A 24,488-nucleotide genomic window follows, 5' to 3' on the forward strand; every position below is an offset into this window, starting at 1 on the left:
CCTTGCTTTATACAACATAGTGTTTATTAATGTAAATTTCCAATTTCTTCCAAATGTTGCACTGTTCTATCAATAAGAGTCAATGCTCAACTCTTTTTGCCCTTAAGAATTCCAAGTGAATCTACACTAGGCTGCTGGAAGTGAAGAGGCATTTTGAGAATCTCTTTATTGATAGTTGGGCATGCTATTTTAAAAATATGACCTATATTCAGACTAAAAATAAACATACAGTGAATGGTGTAAAAAAAATTAGAGGAGTCAAATTAATGTAGGCTGAGGTTTAAAATTGTGTTTACAGGTTTACAGTTTCTCAATGCAGTTTGTCATCTCTCACAATTTTGGCAGTTTTTTTGTCTGAAGGAAGGAGCTACAGACATTACTAAGTAAACTTGTGTATTCAGGGTATTGTGTATTTCCACCATTTGTCTTTATAAGGGAAAAAGAAGCACAAATCTATATTTAAATAGAAATAGAAGATAAAAATAAACATGTATCAAATAAAAGTGGATATAATTGTTAAGTAATAGAAATGAAAGTACTGTATATAAAAAATAAATATCAAAATAAACCTAAAATAAAATAATTAAATAAACATTAAAGAAAAACCTGGATATAACTGTAAAATAATAGTAACATAGTTACAGTACATAAATATCTTAATGAACAAAAAATAAATTAATAAAACATAAAACGTTCATTAAATATTAAAAGGACAATTAAATACACTAAGGAAAATCTGTTATAAATAGCATAGATAATATTACTAATATTACCTATTACTAATATTATTAGTAGTAAACAATGACTAAAAGGTTAAAGGGCAGATTAAAGTATAATCAAAGTAATGACAATACAGGGGGCAAACATAATGTAGGCTAATGTTTGTCACCAATAATAATATAATTTAAAATGAAATAGTAATAATGATAATGATATTATTATTATTATTGTAGTTATTATTATTGATATTATTTTGTATTATATTATTTATATCATTTGGTTGGTGGGTGACAGTGAGGCTCTCCTAGCAACGCTGTAAATCACACCGGCGAGTTCAACCATTCTACCGTAAAACACAGACAAAATGTTCCCTTTGAAAATAAAGCTCACATTGGGTGTTGGGCAGTTTAGTGCTATACAATCAGTTATATCTGTATATTAGGGATGTGTTGTGTTTTTTAAGGAGTCAAACAGGACTAATCTAGTGGCGTCAGATAGGTATTTCAAGGTGGGTTACTTTTTATTAAATTTTTTTAGACACATTACGGTTCCTGTTACCGGGGAGTGACTCACAACAGACAGACACAATGGAGCTGCAGTAACAATGTAGATAGCATGTGCCTGGTTTCTGCAGCACATATAGAGCTTTGATTTAGTGTCATTCAAATTCTGCCAATGCATTGTTTACGTGTTATTTTCACCAGGTTGCTAGCAGCTAGCCGTTGTGTTCTGTGCAGGGGAATCAGCCTAGCTTGCTTGCTAGATCCGGCGGTAGCCACGTTAGCAAAGCACCTGCTGGAGATCTGCTACTGGGATTGGCTTTATTTCCCCTGTCAGATATTGTAACTAGGCTATTCGTATAACCTATCAGAGAGATATGGAGTTTCCTTTTGATATTAACCAGCTCTTCTCTGAGAGGGTCTCGGTCTTGGACCAGAACCTCGTCGCAGGGCGTAAGTCAGTGGGAAGGTAAGTTACTGAAACCAGCCTGGTCTCCCTTTTCTCTTTGTTGTTCATTAGCTTGTCACAGCGTAACTAGCTCGATACCTCCCCTGCTCTCTTCTCTGGAGAAAACGGCACGCCAAACCGACACTTTAATGATGCCCTGCTTCGGCAAAGGTACACATTTGTTAGAAAATGACTGAAGCTCTATTATGTATCACTAACAACACAATCTTCAATTCGGGATACATTCAATCCAACAAGCAGCACTTGTTTCAATAAAATTTCCACTCATACAACTGGGTCGCCTGTTATTCCCACAACCTTTTACCATTAAAATACACAGTGGAGGGCGGTAGCGAGCACTTTGAACCGATTCTAAAAGTTGAGATTTCTTTTAAAATAAAGCGCTGCTTGATGGATCATCTATATGCCGAATTTATCAGAAGACCCCAACTATTCATAAAACGTCTAAAGTAATGTACTACAAGCTGTGTACGTTTACCAGTATGCAAGGCCGTATTAAATTGCCAGATTTCTGAATGGAGTTGGGCGTGACTGAACATGCCGTGGCAATACACCCAAATGTCATTTCATCCACGTGACGTCAGATGGTATTGGCTGCTAATATGATAAGCAGCCGGTGCTTCCCCTTCACTGACAGTACTGTTACTGCTGCTGAAAATTAATTTAATAATATTCTACTCTGTTGCATCCATTTCTTTTTGTAGGCCAGATCTCCAAGTCCATATAGCTACAGTTATTGATGAACTTGGGAGAGCCTCAGCAAAGGTGCGACTCTTTGTGTTTGTGTGTGTGTTTAAGTTGTAGGTTGTGTGTAGTGTAGTGAATATATATATATATGTATATTGTACAGTTAAGAAAAACAATGTTTAACACTGCGGATGCTTTGTTCTCTACAGGCCCAACAGCTGACAGCTCCGATAACAAGCGCTTCAAAGCTGCAGTCCAACAGGCATCAGCTCTACCTGCTGAAGGATGGAGAGAGCAATGGGTACCTCCTCACAGCCCTCCTCAGCTTTCAAATATTACACACACACACACACATGCTCCCCTGTTTTGTTTCTGCACTGAAGCTGGTATTCTTCAGCTGGTGCTGGTCAGCTCACCAGCACTGAGTCATACTGTGGTCACAAAGCGTGTGCTGTAGCGGTTTGGCGTATGAGACGTATTTAACGCTCATGGCAGCAGTTCACATGAAATCACTCACATGGAAAACTGGGTTAATAATCTGTGACGTTAGCCTCACCTGAAAGTTATTCAGAGCCCGGTCTTACTCATTGCACCCCCCCCTTCTCCTACATACAGAGGCCGTGGCATAGCCCTGGGATTTCTCAAGGTCGGCTACAAGAAGTTATTTCTGCTTGTGAGTTGCCATGCATTTCCTTGCTTATTTTTTCTTTTCTTTTCTGTCATATGCTCAATCTGTGTAATGCAATGCGCTTTCTGTTTGCCGTGATTTGTGTTGATTCTTATAATCCTCCCTAATCGGCTTGTAATTCCTCCTCAGGACCAGCGAGGGGCGCACGTCGAGGCCGAGCCGCTGTGTATTTTGGATTTCTACATCACAGAGAACCTGCAGCGGCACGGCTATGGGCTTGAGCTGTTTGACTTCATGCTGCAGGTGAAGCGCTCGTCTCTCTCGGGGGAAACCTCTGAAGCCAGGTTGTTTTCAGTGACCCTCCCAGTGAGACTTCTTGAGGGCAAAACACCCTGAACCTGTGGGCTTTAGACAAGTCCTGTGATGAACTGTGTTTGTGAATCATGCCGTGCAGACTTTGCAGACTCCCTGGACCACTCCTCCATACAACATTTTGAGTTATCTCTTGTTGTATGAAGCCTACACCAGTGGCTTCCAACCATGGTCCATGCAGGTCCAAGAGTCTGCAGGTTTTCATTCCAACCAATCACTAACCGCAGCTCATTTCACTGGTTAGTTCCTCCTCTCTGGTTGAAGGTGTGCTCATCAGTGCAGTCAGTTGCTGTAGAGTTTGGTTGGACTGAAAACCTGCGGACTCTTGGGCCTTGATGGTGTATGGTTGAGAACCACTGGCCTAGAGAGAAGCTTGTGAAGAAATGCTTTCAGCTCCTAGCCTGGTGTGTAACGGGACACCATGCCAATAATTCCAAATGTACCCACACAGAATATCCTCCTTTATTCAACAAGAAGACTTGGGCATGCAGCCAAACACTGAATAGTTTCATTCCAAAGGGGAATCTGCCATTTTTCCATCTTTTATGAAAACATTTATTTCTTGCAAGGAGGAAGAGTCAGTTTATTGCACCAAATTGGCTGTCCTAGTGAAAATAATTGTTTGTTTTTTTATTTTTATTTTCAAAAAAAGCAATGCACAAAATTGAAACAAATTGTGGCATCTAATGAATGGTATGCAACTCAAGTCCTTGGTTCACAAAATATTAACACCTTTACAGACTAGATACTCTGTGATTTGGAGGTGTTAAATAATCAATTAAACAAACTTCTCAAATAATATAACATAGCTAGTTGTGTTTTGTTGGAACAATTTAAAGGATAAGGCTGGTGTTTTTTAATGCATTTCTTACCGTCAACAAATCCTATGAAAATAACAAAATCAACAATGCGTTTGCTCTACTCCCGTTACTTTCTGACTTCCCTCGTACCGTTTTTAGCTGTCAACCCGGAAGTCATTGGCTCCAATTGTAAGCTAAAAACCTTTAAATACAGCTCACAAAGACATAGTTTACATTTTAAAAATTGTTAACTGTTACCATGAAAAGTCAGGCTTATTCGTTATTACCAAATCAAATTCAAATGGGAACAAATTCTTCATTACGCCAGGGACTATTTTCGGTGCTACGGAACTACTTTCCTGAGATCACAAATGTGTTTACAGTCGGCTTATTAAGTTGTTTGAGGAAAAAGTCGGCTGGCCCGGTGCATCGTGATGATGAAATATGCTGCAGAGCAGCAGCATGGCTCTGTGACGGGTTTTTAATCGTTTTTTTAATACAATGGAGTTCTATGGCTGCTGGAACATGGCTTCATTGAGCACCGGCTACATGGACGAGACTTGTTGGCAAAACAAATTCATTGCTGATTTTGTTATTTTCATAGGATTTGTTGACAGTAAGAAATGCATTAAAAAAACACCAGCGTTATCCTTTAAAGTGAGTCAGAAAATGAATAATTTGAATCGTACATGCCTATACATACATTCTCAACACTCAGGTCCAGTGTTGATGGATGCACAGGATTTAAGCCCTCTCCGGGGAGTTGTAGGAAAACTGGAATGACGTAATACCAGCAGACTAATGTATACGCACGCAGTTCATTGCCATGTGTTGTTTATCTGTGACTTCCATGTCTTCTCCTTATCTCCTGCAGCACAAGCATTTGGAGCCTGTGCTGATGGCGTACGACAGGCCCTCCCCCAAATTCCTGTCGTTCCTGGCAAAGCATTACTGCCTGACAGAAAGTGTTCCTCAGGTATGATCTGCTGGTTTGCTGTCATACTATCTGCTTATGTGAACTGTTAGTTCTGTCATACCAAAGTTGTACTAAAACAAATTGTCTGACTTCTAGTGTGATGACTGACTGTATCTCAGACATCGTCTTTCCTCACGGGACCCAAGGAAAATGACATCTCCTTTTATCTGATAGTGTGAAATTCTTTTCTTTTTATGTCTTAGTGTGATTGCACTTGCTGGTTATATTTTGACTCTGCCTCCTTCCTTCTCCCATCTCATCTTGGGTTGTTTGTTAATATTTCTACATCATTATTTTAAAGGTTATGTGTGAAGCACTTGCGATTGGAAATAGGCCTGTATATCAGAATTAAATGTCTCCATATAAGCCAAGTTTATGCTAATTGTGGGGAATCAAGATGTTGTTGCACACACAATAGCAGGTCAAGATCGTGAATGTATTCCTGGCAACCTCAAAGTTCCTACATGAGATAGCCTCTATTCATCTAGTTGGCTGTAGGAGGTTAAAGCTACAATATGCAACATTTCCCCTTGAGGCAGCAAAGTGTTTTGCTATTCCGGCCCTCCTCCCCCTCGATTGGTCAGGTTCACGCCCCGACACTTGTGACTCATCTTGATGAGCTGTCTGATGAACCTTGTGGGATAATTCCACATTCACATCATGACAACTGGGAAAAAATGTTCATATCTGCCTAGTAGTGGTGATTATAAGGAGGACATGAAATTTTTTTGTAGTCTCTGATATTTCCCACAAATTTCGGAAGTGTCAACACATAAACATGGCAGCGAATCCTCCGATGGCGGCAATCCGAAATAATAAAAATCTAAATTCTCAGTTTTATTCTCATTAATTTGCACGTTTAGCATTGCTGTTCTTTCTTTTCTTACTGCTTTCCTCCATTGTTGTTGTTGCTGTGAATTCCCTGCTCTGTGGCTGCTAGCCTCACTTTGATAGCCACAACCAGCTCACACCGGCCACACCCATGTGACACAGCAAATTCCCCAAAACATCCCCAATGTCACTGAAAAGCCTATTTTATGCAAATGGGGGATTCAGGCATGAACACACAGGGTCACAGACTGATAATATGTAATATATCCTATTTATTGTTATTTTAATGTGGAAAACAAGTTGGATATTGCAGCTTTAACGACAGTGTCCATTTAAAGTGAACTTGGTACTAAATGATGAAGCTGTTGTCTTTCTTTTCTCTCTCTAGGTCAACAACTTTGTGGTGTTCGACGGCTTCTTCCTCAACAGATCAGGTAACCTTTCAGCACTGTCTTCAGTCATCCCCATGTTAGGTTTAGTCATGTTTTGTTTTGAAAAGGATGGTTACGTAACTGCTTTTCTCATCCGTGGTAACATGAGCTGTGCAGCGTGGGCGACTGCATCTCACGTCACACCTAATGTGGAGTGGGCGGCCTCTGGCCTTTACAAGCATGACACGGTTATTTGGCTGAACCTGTACCCAGTTGGTATTCCTGTTCTTACATCTCTATACCAACCCCAGGTTGACCCGCCTTACCTTTTTATCTGATTGCAAAAGCTGCATGTTGTCAAAACAAGCACATATTTTTGTGAACTAGTGTGTCAAGTGCGGTTGCGACACATATTTTCCATGCTGTAGATTTACTTAAAGTGAACTCATGCGTTTGTTTGAGGCTTATGCTTAAATGTTTGAAATGTGTTTCTTAGACAAATATAAATAGTGAAGTTGATCCTATGTGTGAATTTCTTTCCAAAGCCTTTGCCTTTCCATCAAGGCAAAGGGCGGCTACTTTAAAGAATCTACAATATAAGATAGTTTTGATTTTTTTTAACACTTTTTTGGTCACTGCATAATTCCATTTGTCTTATTTCATAGTTTTGATGTCTTTACTATTATTCTAAAATGTGGAAAATAGTAAAAATAAAGAAAAATGTGGTGTGTCCAAATTTTTGACTGGTAGTGTATATGTATGGACTTAGAAAAAAACCTGGTCCTTATTTTCACCCACAATACATAAGCTGCACATTTTAGAGAACTGTAAGTCTGGAAAACGCTGAAGAGCGCTGATCTGCTGTGATTCCATTTCCAAACGCTTTTGTTTCACCAAACTCTCCCAGGCTCGCCTCCCTCTCCTCTGACGGATCAGGGAATGTACGGCTTTTTGTAAGGACTTTTCTATCTCTTTTTCTTTTCTCATATGCCCCCAGCATCCAACCCCCCCCCCCCCCCCCCCCTTCCTCGTTTCTCTTTGTCCCTCCGTTTATATCAGGGCCACCTGCTGTCATACTCTCTCTCTCACCAGCTTTCCTCTCTCTCTTTTCTCTCAGTTCCTCTTTCCCATTACTGCTATTTTCTCTCCTATCTAGGTCCAATATATGTCATATGTACTGTTGTATATCATGCCATACATTGGACCCACTGTCCCAGGCCCCAGACTGTTATGGTTTCCTCAGATAGTCACAGCCCCTAACAAACAACACCCCCCCCCCCCCCCCAAACCACCTCACTGATAGGAGGAAAGTTGCCTGTTGTTTGACCCTCTGAAGTCTCTAAATGTCTGTCCATTTGTATAGAGCCAAACCTAAAGATGCTACATGTGGCATTTTAACATCAATAAACCATTACTACATTAATTTTGAGACATTAGTGTAATTACTGTAAACAAACAAGACCATCACTGGGAAGACTGGTAGCCTCCACCAGCCTCACACTGCATTTTACATCATGTGCCACCAGGATTTGGTGCGAAATCTGCTGGATTCTGGTTTTAATCTGGAGAAACACTAGGACTAACAATACCACTGGTATGAGATGGAGGCGACCAATGGTCTCCACCATGGTCTCATTTGTTTACAGTAATCATACCAATGTATCATCAATATGACAATGATATAATGATAGGTAAACATGCTACACAAAGCACCTTTAAGCTAAAAGTCTACTTCTTAACAAAATTTAAATATGGAATTCTTGTTATTTTCGACTGCTCAAGTAATATTTAGAACATGAGAAACTCTTTCCCAAAGCTAAGAACCAGACAACCAGGTTTCTAACCTGTTTGGTCATCGATAGACAAAATCTGGAGCTGCTCCACTGACATTAAGTTGCATGTGACGTGGTTACTCACAGATTGTTTGTTCGTCCACATTAGCTTAATTTCATTATAGTGCTAACAGGAATGCTAAATGTGTAAAATCACGCTGGGTAAGTCAGTTTGCTATTCACTGTCAGTGGAGCAGATCCAGGATTCGTTTCTTGCAGGGTCCCTTAAAAAGTCTGAAAAAGTCTTAAATTAGCAAAATTTCAGGCCTTAAAATTTTTTTACAATATCAATTAAGATGTGAATGGGATCAGCAGTAGTGTTGGCTTTATTTTCTGATGCCGTATTACATTACTGCACTTCCAGTTGGTCGCAGTAAGTTTGACCCACATGCTTGTCCACTCCTAGATTAATACAGAACAGGGTTTAATACAATATGACAAACATGTTGGACTTCATGTTCCTAAACATTTAATTTCCTGGTGTCCTTTTTCTTATACTACTCATTTATAGTTTCACAACTTACATTATCTATGTTTATTCAGAAATGGTCAGTTTTTGCAGCTTTTTGTTTCTTTATTTTGGTTGTTAAATTGACCTTAAATTCAGTTCCAGGTAGCATTAAAAAATCTTAAATTTGGCTCTCTGAAACCTACAGATACTCTGTCCTGATGACAGCAAGTCCAGGCTCTCGTTTCTAGTTTTGGGGGAAACTCGCTCAAGTTCACAAATCCAGAACAGCTCGTTCAAGATCTCAGGACCAATATAAGAATTGTGTTTTAGGATGGATCCACCCTTTAGGCTTTCACTGCTATATATTCCAGTCTTTACCCACAGATTATTTTACAACGGTGGCAGGGGAAATACTGCCCAAAATTATTTTCTAAGGGAGAATATTTTGCCTATATTGCATTCACTTTATATATGTGCTTATCGACCAGTGTTACGGTGAAGTGGAAGGGTGAAGTCCTTTAACCTTCCACCAGATCCCGATCATGTTGTGTTTTTGCCTCCATGTTGACCATCTTCTCTTCCACAGCGGCCCAGTTGAGAAAGGTTCCCCCAAAAAAGCCAGACGGAGAGATCAAACCCTACTCGCTAATGGAGAGAGAAGGTGAGACATGGTTTCACCTGGGCATAGAGTAACATAATCGACGCTTTGTTTGATAGCTGCCTTGTGGCGTGTTTTTGCCAGACGTCATTAGTTTTGATTTCCCACTTGACTGCTGGCATTTTCAACACGGCATTGTAGGGCATTTTGTTATTGAAAGAACTTGTGTAGCAGCCATTGTAACTGCTTAGCTGTTTAATTTCAAGCTATTCACTTGGATAAGTATTTGATGCAGCTTTAGAGACATGAGGATGAACAAGTGACTGTGGTCAAATGTATCTGAAGGTCTCGACTCAATTATTAATCCTCATGCCTTCCAGTATGGTCTTGATTTTGTTAACAGTGAAGTCTTAGACTCATAGATGAGGGCGTAATCACAGTTTTGTGTCTCAGCAACAGATGAATGAAGTTATGATAACATTCACTGAGGGTGAAAATAGAAACAACGCATACTTGTCTTTTGAAAGTAGAAAAAAACATTGTACAATGCACATGTCTGTATTTGATTATGGAGACATTTTATATTCACATGCAGTGACTTGTGTTCTTCACAGGAGATAAATTTCACACTCACCATTGTGATTTATTTTAAAAAGCTGGCTGATCTTCTTTAACAAGGAGAAGGGAAATGCATTGCATTATATTTATCTTTTAAATCCAGTAATGATGCTACTAGATCACAGGAGTGGTTAGTTAGTTGGTTTCTGGTACTATGATCTTTATAAATGGAATAGAAAGTATTTTGAATTTTAAAAAATCGATGATTTTAAAGCAATGAAATCTCCCTTTTTATATGATGTTTGTGATTGGTTTTTTTTATAATGTCTGCCCCTGTTTGACTGAATGGTATTGTGTATCTTTTGTCAGTTTCATGACACTTTTTATTCTCAGGTCTCTCATGAAAAAGAGATGTTTATCTCAATGAGACGACTGGATTAAAGGATATATGATAAATTAAATAAAAATGAAATGCACTGCTATTGTGAGACATTGTGATGTGCGAGTTTGTGATAGCCCTGTTTGGCTCTAGTCTCAGTCTTGTGTATTGTTTTCCTCTCCAGTGGTACGTCAAGAACAGAGTGCTCGCCCCTGGCCATTTGCCCCACACCTCTCTCCCCATCGGTTGGTATCCTCCCCGTGCTCCCGCTCCCTCAGCGTGGGATCCTCCCCCAGCAGGGCACCCCCTCATCCCGCCCTGCCTCCTTCCCATGGATGCAACAGGGGCCAGACCCCCCAGTTACCTCACATCGACAGCTGCAGGGCAAAACGCACCAGGTAAGTAATGACAGTCACATTCAGCCTTTCAGACCCCATTTACATCTGGTATGAAGATGCGATCTGTATCTGGATAGCTTATCTGAAAAAGGAAAAAAGCATGTTAATGCAAGGTGTAAATACACCGAGCACATATTGTGACGGGAATGTGATGGGATCTGTCAGTCAGCCAGGTGGAATTGCAATCCATACAATGTGTTTGCATAAGAGAAAGTATCCAATCATGGGGTACAAACACAATCACCTTGGGTGGAAATGTCATCACCGCAGGTAGAAACATCATGTCTGTAGGTAGAAACATCATCACCGTAGGTAGAGACATCATCAGTGTAAGTAGAGACATCATCACTGTAGGTAGAGACATCATCAGCGTAAGTAGAGACATCATCAGCTAAGTAGAAACATCATCACTGCAGGTGATCAATGGCTTGTTCTCGCTCGGAGAAACAGTTGAGCTAATCATGGATGTAGTGGCTTAAGTGTTGACTGAAGTAACGTCAGAGCGGCTGGATAAGTCAGTCACTAGTGATTGGTTAGGGGAAAATCAACTCCCCCCTACACAGAAAACTGTTAACTAGGAGGCAATCTCAGGCTGAATAGTGGAGTGGTAATAAAATGGCCATTCAGTCTGATTATCAGGCTAAGAAAAATCATCACCACAGGTAGAAACACTATCACTGTAGGTAGAAACATTATCTCCGTGGATAGAAATGTCATCACCGTACCACTCACTAGAGAATAATGGAAGACAATTAAAAGTAAGCCCAGGCTGTACAATAACAGATCCGATCACAATGGACAGAATGCTGACAACCAGAACGCAGAACCAGGTGTATATGCAAGGGTGTGATCAGGTTGCTCATTATTCAGATAGCATATCCAGTTGATTGCATGTTAAAGGTGCAGCATCTAGCATTTTAAACATCAAAATATATCATTGTTAAATTAATATGATACTTTGGTATAATTACCATAAACAAATGAGACTATGGTGGAGACAATTGGTAGCTTCTATCTTACGCCATTGCCAGAAACTCTGAAAGCTTTAGCTCTGTTGTGCTTACTTGTGCCGTAAAGCAATCTCCCTTTGTGCTGTAAAGTAATACAGCAGACTTTCCCCTCGTCCCAGTGGCACAATGTAAAATGCAGCATAGAGGCCAGTAGAGGCTAACAATCTTCACAGTTTTGTCTCGTTTGTTTACAGTAATTCCACTAATGTCTGAAAATTAATGTGGTAATGATTTATTGATGTTAAAATTTGGCAAGGTAATTGTGCGCGGATGTAGCCTGCATGTCTGTCTGCTGTCTAGTGCCTACAGTGAGCAGAAGGCCGATGTTAGTGCCAGGTCTGTTCAGCTTGGCAGCAGGACGCTACATTCCTCTCATTAGTCACTTATTGTGTTCAGGACAAAGCGGCAGCCCTCGCTCTCTCCTACCTATTTCTTCTGCTTGACCACTGCTTTCTTTCTTTGTGGCCTCTCTAAACACTGTTTCTTTCTCTGTCTTTTTCCCCTCCCCTCCACTTGTCTGTTCACGTTGAAAACCCCATCCATCCACCCCATTTACCTCATTTTACCACTTTCATAAATTCTGTGTACTCTCATACTCTGTCTCCTGTTTTCATTGTTATCTTTGTCCGGTAACGTGTCAATAGTTCCCTTAATAGATCTAAGCTTAGCTTCCATTGACCACCCTCTGACTGCCACCATTGCCTCTTCCTTTAAAGGAACGGCTGTGGTTTCCTAGCCTGATAGATAGCCTATTTCTCTGCCATGGAGAAAGGGAGTCTGGTGTTATTAGAATGATTATTTGACTAAAAGAAGAAAGATGGACAGAAAGAGCATGGCTGGTCTCCTGTAGGCCTTTTTAAAACTTCGCTGTATCTTTCCAACAGAGGGGAATATGACCGCTGTATCTTATCTGCTTGCCTTTTTTTAGAATCCATTAAACTATCTCCCACAAAACCGCACATGTGAGATTGCCTTTTGTTAACGTCATATAACTGTCATACTTATGAATTAGTATTAACCAAACAAACTTGTACAAGCTGATAGTGGGTGGTATACGATAAAGCTGTTCCTTCTATTCCAAGTTCCAGCTTCCATTCTGTGGTCTATTCATTTTTACACATTTCTTTGATATGCCATATATATGCATTTTTTACCCCCTTTTTTTGCTTTGACATTTTGTTTATACTGTTTGCTAATTATGATTTACTTGTCTTTTTTCCATTGAATTCTTTCTGTTCCCTTTTTTCTTACTATTGTCTTTCGTAACTGTCCTTCTGCTTGCACTTTCATTCCCTCTTTACTCCTATTCTCTCTCTTCTTTACCCTGGTCTTTATGTCCTATGTTTTCGGGTCACCCTCCTCACCTCCCTTGCTGGCTGTTTCCATTCCTCTGGTAGCCAACAGGGTCTGGTTGCCAGGCGCAGCCTGTACAGTCGCCACATGGACAGAAAGGCTATTGGGCTGCTGGACGAACAGCTACCAGGTAAGTTTCAGTGTTGAGCTTAATGGCATTGGGAAATAGAGTGTAGACTGATATATGGAGCTGATATTGGCCTTTTATTAAATCAGATCTGGTCTAGTCAGTGTGGTCCACCTCTGATATAATGGATATGATGCAGTTTGATTGATTACATATTTATTGTAGAATCGATCAATACTACACTGGTTTGTTTATTGGAAACCCTTAAGCTGAACTGATTCTAAAGTGACGTGATCAGATTCCACACAAGTATGCATGAGTATGTCATTATTATTGCTAATATGATTATTGTCATCCTGGGTTTCAGTTTAGAGTTTTACTGTCCCATGGCCTAAATGCTGTTTCAGAGACTTTTCCAGCCTGTGAAGAATAAAATTCTGGACGAAACACTGAATACTTGGAATTATTTGGCATGAAAATAGACAAATTTAAAGATATTAAATATTGGCAGAAAATATCAGCTATCAGCAGCTTCAATACCAACATATTTGCCTTCAAAAACCCATATCAACCCATATTAACCTGTATTAAAGGCCTTCAAAAATTTCTATTGGTCAAACCCTGATGTGAATTACTCTATACTAACTAGTGAGGAGTAGGACTCAGTACAGCCAGGCACTGCAGTTTGTAGCTTTGCTTTCCCTCCTCATGTGTTAGCACCTTGTGCCTCCTCAGGTCTGAGACCAGTGGGGGAACAGTCATACGCACTGGGACATACAGACACACACAGGTTGGCCTGTATTCACACACCACAAAGCAGGTATTTACACTAATGCACTGCAGACACTTGGACACCCAACTGTTCATTGTCAGGGAGGTTGACAAACCTGAAAGAAAGAATGAGAAATGAGTTTTGTGACTTTTCTTTTCTTTGTGACAGATTTTTTTTTCTCCATTTTTAGCTGGCATGTTTGCATGTCTTCCTGCCATCTGACCCTTCTCATCATACACCTTTTCATCCTCCATCCCGTCGTTCTTCTCCATCTAGGTCCCAGCCTCTCTCGCTTCCAACGCTGTCTGCATCCAAGAAGGGTGACATCTGTAGCCAGACCTCCATAGGGACCAGAGAGGCAGACTGGGATGCGGACGATGAAGCCTGTGGTGTTCAGAAGGAGATCGGGGCATCGGATGAAGCACGGCGTCCAGCGGGAGGCGCGCTGGCCAACCAGAAAGCTTTGTTAGAGATGGAGAGCGACAGAACCAGAAGAGGCTGGTCATGGACTGTCGGAGAGAACTGCTATACAGCCCAATGGGTGAAGCAGAAACAGGAATACAGGAGCACCCGTCCCTGGTGATGGGGAATCCAGTGTTGTCACAATAACCGGAATTTTGATACGTCAATACCACTGCAAAAGATTGAATCCAATATTGAATTGTAGAAATGTTCAATACCTTTTCACCAAGCTAAAATTCCATTTCGATGTCACCTCCAGAGGGCGTAAACGTACAGATTGGAATAGATAAAGGTGCAATAAGTACAAAATGACCATAATATATCTGTGGGGGTTGATAGTATTGTTGATTAATACCAATGACTCAATGATTACTTGGCTGACATTTCTGGCTTTCAAAAGTTTCTGGCCCATACTCTGTTTTGGAACAAAAACTCCCCACCCACTGGAGTTTCAAGACACTCCCAATCCACTCTAATTAACTAGCTTACTCATCTCTGTTGTGAAAATGTGACTATTATTTGTGTCAACTACAGGCCAATGTAAGCTGTGCCGGACATCTGTCGATGTTGTTGTAATTCTGTATACAGTTCGTTTTCTTTGGTCTGAACCATAGTGGAAAGGTTTACTTTATTGCATTTTTGTATTTGGTTGGTTAAGGTTCACACTGCTCAATTACAGGTGAACAAGGGCTTGTAAACAAAAGTCACATGGACACACAAGTTGCTCATTTACTGGACAGTTTTGGTAAGCTGTCATAACACCAGGTTAGAGGTCAAAACAAATCTGATTCCAGTCGCTGTAACTTCAGCTCAGCATAATAGACTTGTCTGTGGTCTTTGCAGTAATTGACCTTCTCTGGTCTTCATATCAGCTAAGAACACATGAAGAAACAGCTGAATATGAGCATCAGTGCAGACTGCGGTTTGTCTTTGCTTCATTTTGTTCTGCTAGGCTTTCCAAGCATGAGGAACTGCTGGCTATCAGATGTCAACATCAGTCTGCTTCTACCTATAAACCCTTGCATTTTGGGGTTGTTTCCCGTAGTTGGCACAATTACGTTCTCACTCCTCACTCATTTTCAGCTGTCTTGGTTATTTGGTGGCACCAGAGTTCAAGTGGCATTGTTCTCACCTGGCCACATGAACCAAACTAAATGCTCCAGAGTTTGAATAAACTGCTTCAAACATGCTTGGTGTGAATGCACCCTTAGAACTGATATCAAAGTCAAAATTCTGGTATCGTGACAACACAAGGGGAGTGGGGATGGATGAATGAAGTGAAAATAAAAGGAGGAAAGCCATTTACCCCAGCACGCGATTAGGTGTCCACATGATGCAGACGGACTTAAGGCATTGCTATGCTGAGATGGAGTCAGCTGGCTGATGACAGAGGGATGTAATGGCCGGGTTGGGGCAGAATGATGGGAATGTACAAAGTGGTGACCATTAGGCTGTTCAGTGGACTGGCTTGGAAACCACTTTATCTGCCATATACTGTAAACAGCCATTTGCTGGAGGCAAGGAAAGGCAAGGGACATGCTACAAATTCTGCTAGACATGAGTTTATCTAGCACATTATTTGCCATTTTGATTTATATTCCCACTGGTCATGGAATTCCTGGAATATCACGGAATTTAGAGAGGTGTGTTCCAGACAGTGAACGTCAGGGTCACTCTTCAGGAATATAACAATGTATTTTCCAAGTTGCTTCACACATTCATTACATTAGTTGGTTTTCAGCCCAATTTTAGTGGAAAGCAGACTGTTCACCCCTTTAGAAGAATGACATTAACAAACCAGGAGAATATTTTTAGGTCAAGAGTTTTACATCAGTGCCACAGTGGGGACCCTGAATAACTAGTGCATTTTGTAATGTTTTATACTATACATTAAAGTATTATGCTTGAATGTGAAGTCAATTTCTATCAGTAGTATACTGCAAAAATTAATTTCAACAACTGACTTTAAAAAAAAAAAAAAAGGTCATAAAAATGATTCAACCAATAAATGCAAAACAAATTGTATATGTTTATTACTAATCATCTATGGGATCCCAGGCCCTGCTCTCCTCTGGCAGCGATCCAGATGACTGCTGCTACACAGCAGGCAGCAACTAACTGCTTTCTTCTTAAATGTAGTTAAACAGATAAACATCTCCACCAAAAATACTGTTGTCTGACTTCATGTAAAAACTTCTCCAGGATTCAAGTCAACTCCCTGGATATCTGTCTAATCACCCATCTGTTTACCAGTTATCAAATTTCCTTTTCCTCTGCATGGACCAGATTTGGTGTTAAGATCCCTTCTATATTGAGAATAGCGAAAAAATACAGTATATTTCAAAGAAATGTCTGATTTAAGCACATAACTGATAAACCATACCAATTTGTGAACTTTCCAAATAAGATAGAGATAGAAAGTGGTTAGTTTACATGAGAGAATTTGACTAGTGTATTGGTCTGGTCAAAGAGGGAGAATAGGACTACTAGAGTAGTCATAAGCACCACATTGACTGCAGTGCTGTAGTAATGTTTGCTCTGGTCCACGACACATACGGCACGTCCACTCCATCTGGCTCAGTATCCCAGCAACCCCTCTATAACCAGGGGTCATCCAGCCTTGACGAGAACACTTGCCTTTTAAGCTCTGCGCCCATTGCATAACATGGTGCTCTCAAGGCTTTGCATGACTACTGAAGAATCTCACAGGGTTCAACTGGTACAAAAAAAAGGTTTTATTTCCTTGCCTTCAAAATTCTCAAACATATTCAAAACCTGATGAACACTTAGTGAACTTATATTATTCTTTGTTTTTTTTAATTAAATGTCCCATTACATGAGGGGATTTTAATTTTTACAAGAGCAACATTCAAGGAAATGATACTCAACATTTACAAATGCCATAAAATAAACCACTTAAATTACGTGCTTGGTGTTTTCCAGGGAGGCCATTACGTGCATATACACAGTTTGTTTTTGTGATTTGTTTCAAGAGGACAGTGGAGAGGGATATTTCCCTACAGTTTCCCTGTAGCCAGTCATTTTACCTATCAGAGTCCATTTCCTCAGGTTTCCCACCTTTGCCATATAAGTAACTAACATAGTACTTTGACCTTTTCAGCAAAGAGCTCATTCTTGCTCAACTTGTTTTTCCTTTCTGTCAGCGAAGGAAACTCAGAACGTGCTTATTGGAGCGTGGGGACTTTAACTGCTTACAGGGAGGCCAAAAATGAGGATGTTTAATGATTAAAAGAAGATCTGCATAGTTTCATGGGTCACAAACGGAGGGAAAGAACTGCCTCCTCTATATTTCCATATTCACTTGGTCAAACCTCAACTACAAGCCGCTACATTTGCTTTTCTCTAAATTCCTGCATCCCTTCACACGGTGTCCAATGTGCAACGCCATTTGCTCCTGACATTTTTCTACACAACACTGACAGTACCCCCCTCCCCCCCTTTTTTAAACACATAGTTTAACTTTACAGTGTACACTGTGTTCAGTAAAAACTGGAAACTGAACCTCCCACCCGAGTGTCCGTGTGTCCTAAGCTCAAACGTCTTGACGTCTAGTCTGCCTCTCTGAGCAAGGAGAGGTAGATGTTGGACTGGAGAAAGCGGGGATAACAGTCTGTATCCAGCAGGGAGTAGATGCGCTTCTGTGCGTGGGATAGAGAGGTATGAGATGGCGCCTGCAGCAGCTGGATGGTCAGCTCTCTGGTCTTACTGTCCAGGTTCACCTAGAGGACAAGAAAACGGATTGAACTCTCTAAACAAAAAGCTGTAATATGCAACTTTTTAGACATTAAAGAGGAACTAAACCCCAAACCCAAACATGCGTAAAGCCTGATATTTAACAAGGTAAAAAGCATGATAATTAAATTGCCATCTGCTATTGGCTGATCTTTGGTGCCAGGTGATGTCACCACCTATTGTACACCTATAGAATGTGACATCACCTGGCACCAAAGATCAGCCAATAGCAGATGGCAATTTCAGTAGCATGCTTTTTACGATTAGATGTCAGACTTTCCACAGATTTGGGTTTGGGGTTTAGTTACTCTTTAAAAGAAGAAATAAATAGCATATATTCTACATTATCAGTCTCTGTGTTCATGCCTAAATCCGCCGTTTGCCTGAAATTGGCTTTTCAATGATGGTTTGCTGTGGGTGTGGCCAGTGGTGAGCTAGTTGTGACTATCAAGATGAGGCTAGCAGCCATAGAGCAGGGAAGTCACAGCAACAACAACAATGGAGACTTTAGGTGACCAGAGAAAATTGGCAATTGAAATGTCTAATCTGAAATGGAGGATGTGGGTACATGACATCTAGATCTAGATCACCAGTTTCAAGGCCTATGTTCACATTGACGTAATGCACGCCGTGGCTAAAGTGGAGACATGCTCAACTTGGAGCGCCCTCAAAATACCACCGAAAGTACCTGAAAAAAAGCGCAGACACATGAGTGACGTGATGTTGGGGCGTGAACTTGACCAACTGGGGGGGGAGGAGGGCGGGACTGACAGTACACTTCCTGCCTCAAGGAGAAAAGTGGCGTATTGTAGCTTTAAGTGCACGCAGCTGGATTAAATGTAAAAGCCGGTATACCCGACAGCGGCGAACCGAAATAGAAAATAGGCCTGTACCTCCCGCGGGGCGCCGGGCTGGATGTAGGTGGCGCAGATGTCCTTGGCCCTCCTCTGCAGGCTGAAGTTGTTGGACGAGTGTCTGTACTGCTCACAGGCCAGATAGAACTGCAGATTCTCCTCACTGAACTCAGAGCGCAGGAATGCTCCAAACACAGAAATACCAGCTGAGAGGAGGAGCAGGAAAAGCGGGGTTTACCTCAGCACACAGCGTCACATTACGCATGTTACAAGGGGGAGGACACATACACATACACACACACACACACACACACACAGAACGTTCACACAATCCCACAGGCCTAATAAGGACAAACACACAAGTATTGCCAACAGCAGATTTTTGCAGGTTCATTGTGAAAACAAACACTTTTTGGCACACACCCATCATTTTTGTGCTGCAGCTGCCTTCCTCACACGCTCAGCAACTTCTTGTTTTTTGGTGTTGAGTAGTGGTTTGTGACAGATCGTTGTGTAAAGAGAGGGAGGAGGGAGGCTTAAGATTGCTGACACCACAGTTGCAACATGTCATAGTTCACACATGTCGGCCGGACTGGACAGGACTCCAAATTAACACAGCATTGAGAGTCACAGTCCTCAGGCAAGCACTATATAATGTACAGTACAGTATGTCCTCATAAATCAATGCAATGAGCCACCAAAACAATGCAATTACTGACGCTTAATGCACCTGATTTCCTACCCACAACTGAGGACCACCTTTCAAGATAAATGATTTCTTGCAATTTATTTGGGGATTAGATAGAAGAGGTCTTTGTCAACAAGGCCCAGTCCATTTCTCGTTCATTCATATTCTACTTGTGTTAAGTATTTCAACTAAAAGCACTCAAAAATCAAGGAGCTGAGTAAACTCGTCGAGCAGCTTTGACTTTCCCAATCCTGCAACATTATGCACATTTTTCCATCGTAACCCTGGTGAGTTCTTAGACAGCACAAAGTGTCTCTTTAGTTTCAGAGGCTGTCAGACAGGAATAGTCAGACCTTACTCTCCATAATGGCAGTGATTTATAGTCGTCTGCTTGTTTACTATCTGTTCTATTCATAGAAGCAGCTAGAACAGGGGAAGTGGCGCACTCTCTGCTTTACTGCACAGCACACAGAAACCAGTGACGTTGGCTGAGACGGCTTGTCATGCTGACACCACAACAGCAACACGTGAGGTCAGATAAAACACAAAGAACTTGAGGCAGTACTGGAGTTTTAGTTTGACAAACATTTCTCGGAGACAGAAATAATCAACCTGAATGGGTGGAGCCAAAGAACTACAGTTTTTCTGGCTAAGTAACATTAGACTGAAGCCCAGTGAAAAAGGGGTAAGAGAAGAGGAAACTATGAAGACTAGTATTCTTGCTACATGCAGTCTAGCCGTTATCTAGGTTAGCTAGTTAGCCTAGCTGACCTTTCAAGTTCAAACTAGCCATACTAGCCCACAGCTATCTAGGTCAGCTAGTTAGCTAGCCTGCTGACATTCCAAGAACATGAATACAATGGTTTATATTTTTATTTTGACCACAGTTCCTTCTTTGCCATTCAAGTGTGACAGTTAACCAACTTGCGCTCCAAAAGTCTGTGGTTCTAGGCTCCGCCCACTGAGTTTTAACTCGACCAATAAGATCATTTCTGCCTCCAAGAAATGCTTCTGTAACTAAAACAAATTTGCAGAAATAAAGCAGAACTCACTTCGGCTGGCCAGGAGGGCGTTCAGGGATTCGGCCCATTTTTCCAGCTCTTCCCGACTAAACTTTCCCTTACTGTGGCCGACCTGGCTCCACTGGCGCATGAACAGGAGACGAGACCTCCTTTCTTTAGCACTGTGAGCACCAGACATGGAGAGGGAGAGGTAATAGAAACCAGGAAATAGAGATAGTGAAAGAAGATTAAGTTATCGGAAGATCTCATTTCATGAGTCCACACCTACTCAGTACAACAGGATACACCTTCTGTCAGTAACTTCTCATAACAAACTTCCAGGACAGTTTGTACTTTCACAGCATTCTCTTAAGGGTGAGATATTCATCAAGATAGTCATACCCAGCCATCACCCTGTCTTTAAAATCAAATACAAGATTTAAATTTGTGCAATGTTTGTCTTAGGTCAATGAATTGTATGTCCTACGACTAAGTGGGTTGAAGACAAGTTGAAAAAATGGAATATATTTCAAGTTGGCTGACTGAGATAATGTCATCTATCTTTGGCAACAACATCAGCCCATGCAACAGAAATTAAATGTGATAGTCACCTGTCTTTCTGTTCTGCGTTGAATAGATTTGAGTTTGAGGAATGGGGACTCTGGAAAAGAAACAAAAAGGTTTACTGGAACATTTTTCCTCCTGCCTGTACAAGATATCTGCAAGTTTCACAATACCCAATTTAAGACTTTTTAAGACCATTTTATTGCAAACTGGAAGTGGATTTAAGACCACTTCTAAGCTAAGCTAATGAAACTCAAGCTAATGACAGTTCAGAACTACATAAACTTGAAATGAGCAGTATAAGAAAAAGAACACCAGGACATTAAATGTGGGCATGCATGTGGGTCAAATTGACTGTGACCAGCTGGAAGTGCAGTAATGCAATACAACATAAGAAACTAAAACCAACACTACTGCTGGCTCCATTCACATCGTTTGGTGAAACTACACAATTCATGACCTTTGCTTATCTTACTTTCCAACTCAGCCTCAGCTATATATGAAGAATCTGTCAATACCACTATCTAATGTTATAGTTACATCGAAATGAAACTTACAATAAACCTGCCTTACACGGTGAAAAATAAGACCTCTAATACTGTATTTCTATATTTGAATACTTTTTAACATCTTAACTTCAGACAATGTAGATAAGACTTTTTCAGACCTTTCGAGGACCTGCGTATACCATGCTCTAAGGTGAAGATTTAACACTGAAGTAAACATTTCGATCGGGGTTTCACCTGCCCAAACAGACTCTTGAGGTGCAGTTTGGCCGCCGACAGCTTGGCTTTAGCGTGTTGTCGGTGTTGGGGCTTGAAGGAGAAGGGGCTGGAGGGGGACGAGGGGGAGGGAGGATGCTGATCGTCCCTCTCCACGCTCTCGGTGCTGCCCTTGGCAGCCGGGGCCAGCTGGCCGTCACTGTAGGCCCTGTAGCCTTCGCCCATGATCCCCACTCCGAGCTGGTTCTTCTCCAGCTTGCCCAGCTCCGTCAGGTTCTCCACGCTCATGCTGTGCTCCTTGGTCAGCTCCCCCTTCCCCGCCTTGCCGGGACTCACCCCGGCGTCCCGGAGGACGGTGGGGAGGGTGGCCGACCTCCCGTCCCGCTCGTCTTCCTCTGGGTGAGGGGTGTAGGTGCCCGACTCCCTCTCCCGCTCGTAGCCCGGGTCCTTCAGCACCACCCGCCTCCATGGGAGAAAGTCCAGGTCCAGGAGGGACCCCTCTGAGCTGAACCGACGCATGGCAGCTCTTCAAGGAGTGACGATGGATGGACAGGAAGGGAAGAGAAAGGACTGAGAGTGACTTGTCTAAGAACAGAGCTGCACTGATGCACAACCTATTGAGAGAAGAGGGGCTGGGGGAGGAGATGGAATTGGACAATTTAAAAAATGGGTCACAGCAACACATACTGCTCCACATTACTGTATGGTAGGGATGGGACGATATATCGAAATTCAATATATTGCAATCCAAAATTGTGACAATAGCCTACGTATCATGGGCCGGGAAAATGAATTATTTTGTGACATTTTTACATTGTTGTTTACATTCTAGCAAACCAATGCCATTGCTAGAAAGATTTGTGACTCAAAAATAAACATAATTCTGCACAGTCATACTTTGTTGTCATTGAACTTTTATTTATTCCATAGTATCGTGGTTGTCGTGAACCCCATATCACTACCGAATCGTATCGTGAGATTAGCATATCATCCCATCCCTACTGTATGCTTCTACTCACTGAAGAGCAATGACGTGGTAAAACCTCAATGTTTGATTTGACAACAATCAAAGTCATAGCCTCCAACATAGCAACCAGAAACCACAAGACCAGAAACCACAAGGTACAGTAAGTGTTTTTGCTGCCAGTTCAACACAAGCTGTCCTGTTGTCAAGTGGCACATATCAACTTCTTATTTTTCTTATTTTCTCTAGTTCTTGTGTCTACTAATATGTATCTTCATTACCAGGCATGCTCTATACATACACAAACACATCAACTGATGATACAGTGAGAGAATACACTACAATTTGACTCATAGCTCCATTGTATTTACCTCCATATGGAAGTAAATCAAATTCTAACAATAATAATTTACCACCAAAACTTCCAAACCAGCTGATATCCACTAAAATTCTGACTGATGGCTGACAAGATATTATTATTTATTCAGTGTGATAAATTATTAGACATCTATCAGCTTAGAGGGAACATGAGTCCTGATAATGCACTCTGATGTGACTTATTTGTTTTTAGATATGGCTTCCAAATAGATTTCTAGCCATTATAGTGGCAAGACTACAAAATCAGATTTAGCCTGATTTAGGTTGAGGTATGCCCGCACAGTACCATACCTAATTGACGCCCATGGTATCTTTACCTCCTCGTCCTGCTGTTACTCAGCGGTCTCCATGCTCGGTGTGTGAGTTCCAACAGGTCCCATGGGTGGCATGTCCATGAATTCAAAGCTTCGGGGAATCCAGCAACGCCGATTTCAGTCCGTTCAAAGCGAAATCCAACCTGCGACGCTGCTCCCGTCTCCAGATTTGTTCTCGGCTCCGCCGCGCCGCCTCGGACCTCCTCCGAAATCTATTACATCTAAACATTAATTGAATAGGCTTGCGGAACGGAGCGTTGCGTCAGGAAAAGTTCCACAAAGTTTTTTTCCTTGACACTTGAATGAAGCAGATAGGCCGCATGACTGCTGCCACACCTTCGGTACGGTCTCAACTTGCCCGTTCAGACCGACCCCTCGTTAAAGCGAGCCGCCGCCGCCTGCCGCCCTGGCATTCAGTCCCTGTCTAGATTATTCATTCGCATAATTTTAGGTGTGTCCTGGAAAAAGCACTCCGGCCCACTGTAAGACTCACTGGGGAAATGAGCGTTCATGTGTGAGACGCAAGAAGTTTGACGAAAGCTGGCTGTTAAAGGTCTGCTTTTTGCTGGTTAGAATAGAATAGATTAGAACAGAATGAACAGTTCTGGGCTACTATAATAACAGCAATACTACTAATACTACTAGTACTGCTACTACTTATAATAATAACAATGATTTATTTATTTATTTACTTATTTTCTTCTGAGGCTATTATTATTATTATTATTATTACGAAACAAACTATTTTATTTATTTTATTTCCTTGCATTGTATTCAAGCATACGTACACCTAATTTTCCAACTTGAGTAAAAAGAAAAAAAAAGAAAATACCGTTTTTTTGTTTATGAACATGCTATTTCTTTATTTATATATTTTTTAAGATGTATCATCAGATGCTATAGTAAAAGGTAACTTATTTGAATTTTCAACACTTTGAACATCAGTGCCAATCTATTGATAAGGTGGTTGATACGGTTGATATCCATCATCAAAACATAAAAGCGCTCAGGCATTT

The 24,488-nt window shown here is 41.2% G+C and overlaps 2 protein-coding genes across 4 annotated transcripts; one reads left to right on the top strand and one right to left on the bottom strand.

The window, feature by feature from the left end:
- Nucleotides 1-945: 945 nt before the first annotated feature.
- On the top strand, nucleotides 946-16,286 carry atat1 (alpha tubulin acetyltransferase 1). 2 transcript variants are annotated; one of them, XM_071919163.2, is made up of 12 exons: nucleotides 946-1,689; nucleotides 2,394-2,454; nucleotides 2,586-2,677; nucleotides 2,992-3,049; nucleotides 3,194-3,307; nucleotides 5,051-5,152; nucleotides 6,372-6,417; nucleotides 9,224-9,298; nucleotides 10,357-10,570; nucleotides 12,978-13,063; nucleotides 13,736-13,820; nucleotides 14,049-16,286. In XM_071919163.2, exons 1-12 carry the CDS (start codon nucleotides 1,598-1,600, stop codon nucleotides 14,353-14,355), a joined length of 1,332 nt encoding a protein of 443 aa, XP_071775264.1. In that variant the 5' UTR covers nucleotides 946-1,597; the 3' UTR covers nucleotides 14,356-16,286. The 2 variants fall into 2 exon arrangements, with proteins under 2 accessions (XP_071775264.1, XP_071775266.1); XM_071919165.2 differs by lacking the exon at nucleotides 13,736-13,820 and having other exon boundaries at nucleotides 14,049-14,216.
- A 659-nt stretch (nucleotides 16,287-16,945) lies between these two features.
- LOC139927141 (uncharacterized) lies at nucleotides 16,946-23,748 on the bottom strand. 2 transcript variants are annotated; one of them, XM_078290157.1, is made up of 6 exons: nucleotides 23,476-23,748; nucleotides 21,838-22,448; nucleotides 21,142-21,191; nucleotides 20,582-20,712; nucleotides 18,881-19,047; nucleotides 16,946-17,974 (listed from the first exon to the last, which is right to left on the bottom strand). In XM_078290157.1, exons 2-6 carry the CDS (start codon nucleotides 22,333-22,335, stop codon nucleotides 17,804-17,806), a joined length of 1,017 nt encoding a protein of 338 aa, XP_078146283.1. In that variant the 5' UTR covers nucleotides 22,336-22,448; nucleotides 23,476-23,748; the 3' UTR covers nucleotides 16,946-17,803. The 2 variants fall into 2 exon arrangements, with proteins under 2 accessions (XP_078146283.1, XP_071775263.1); XM_071919162.2 differs by having other exon boundaries at nucleotides 23,450-23,748.
- Nucleotides 23,749-24,488: the final 740 nt, after the last annotated feature.

The sequence above is a fragment of the Centroberyx gerrardi genome, chromosome 19 (genome assembly GCF_048128805.1).
Source record: "Centroberyx gerrardi isolate f3 chromosome 19, fCenGer3.hap1.cur.20231027, whole genome shotgun sequence".
NCBI classification, from domain to species: Eukaryota; Metazoa; Chordata; class Actinopteri; order Beryciformes; family Berycidae; genus Centroberyx; species Centroberyx gerrardi.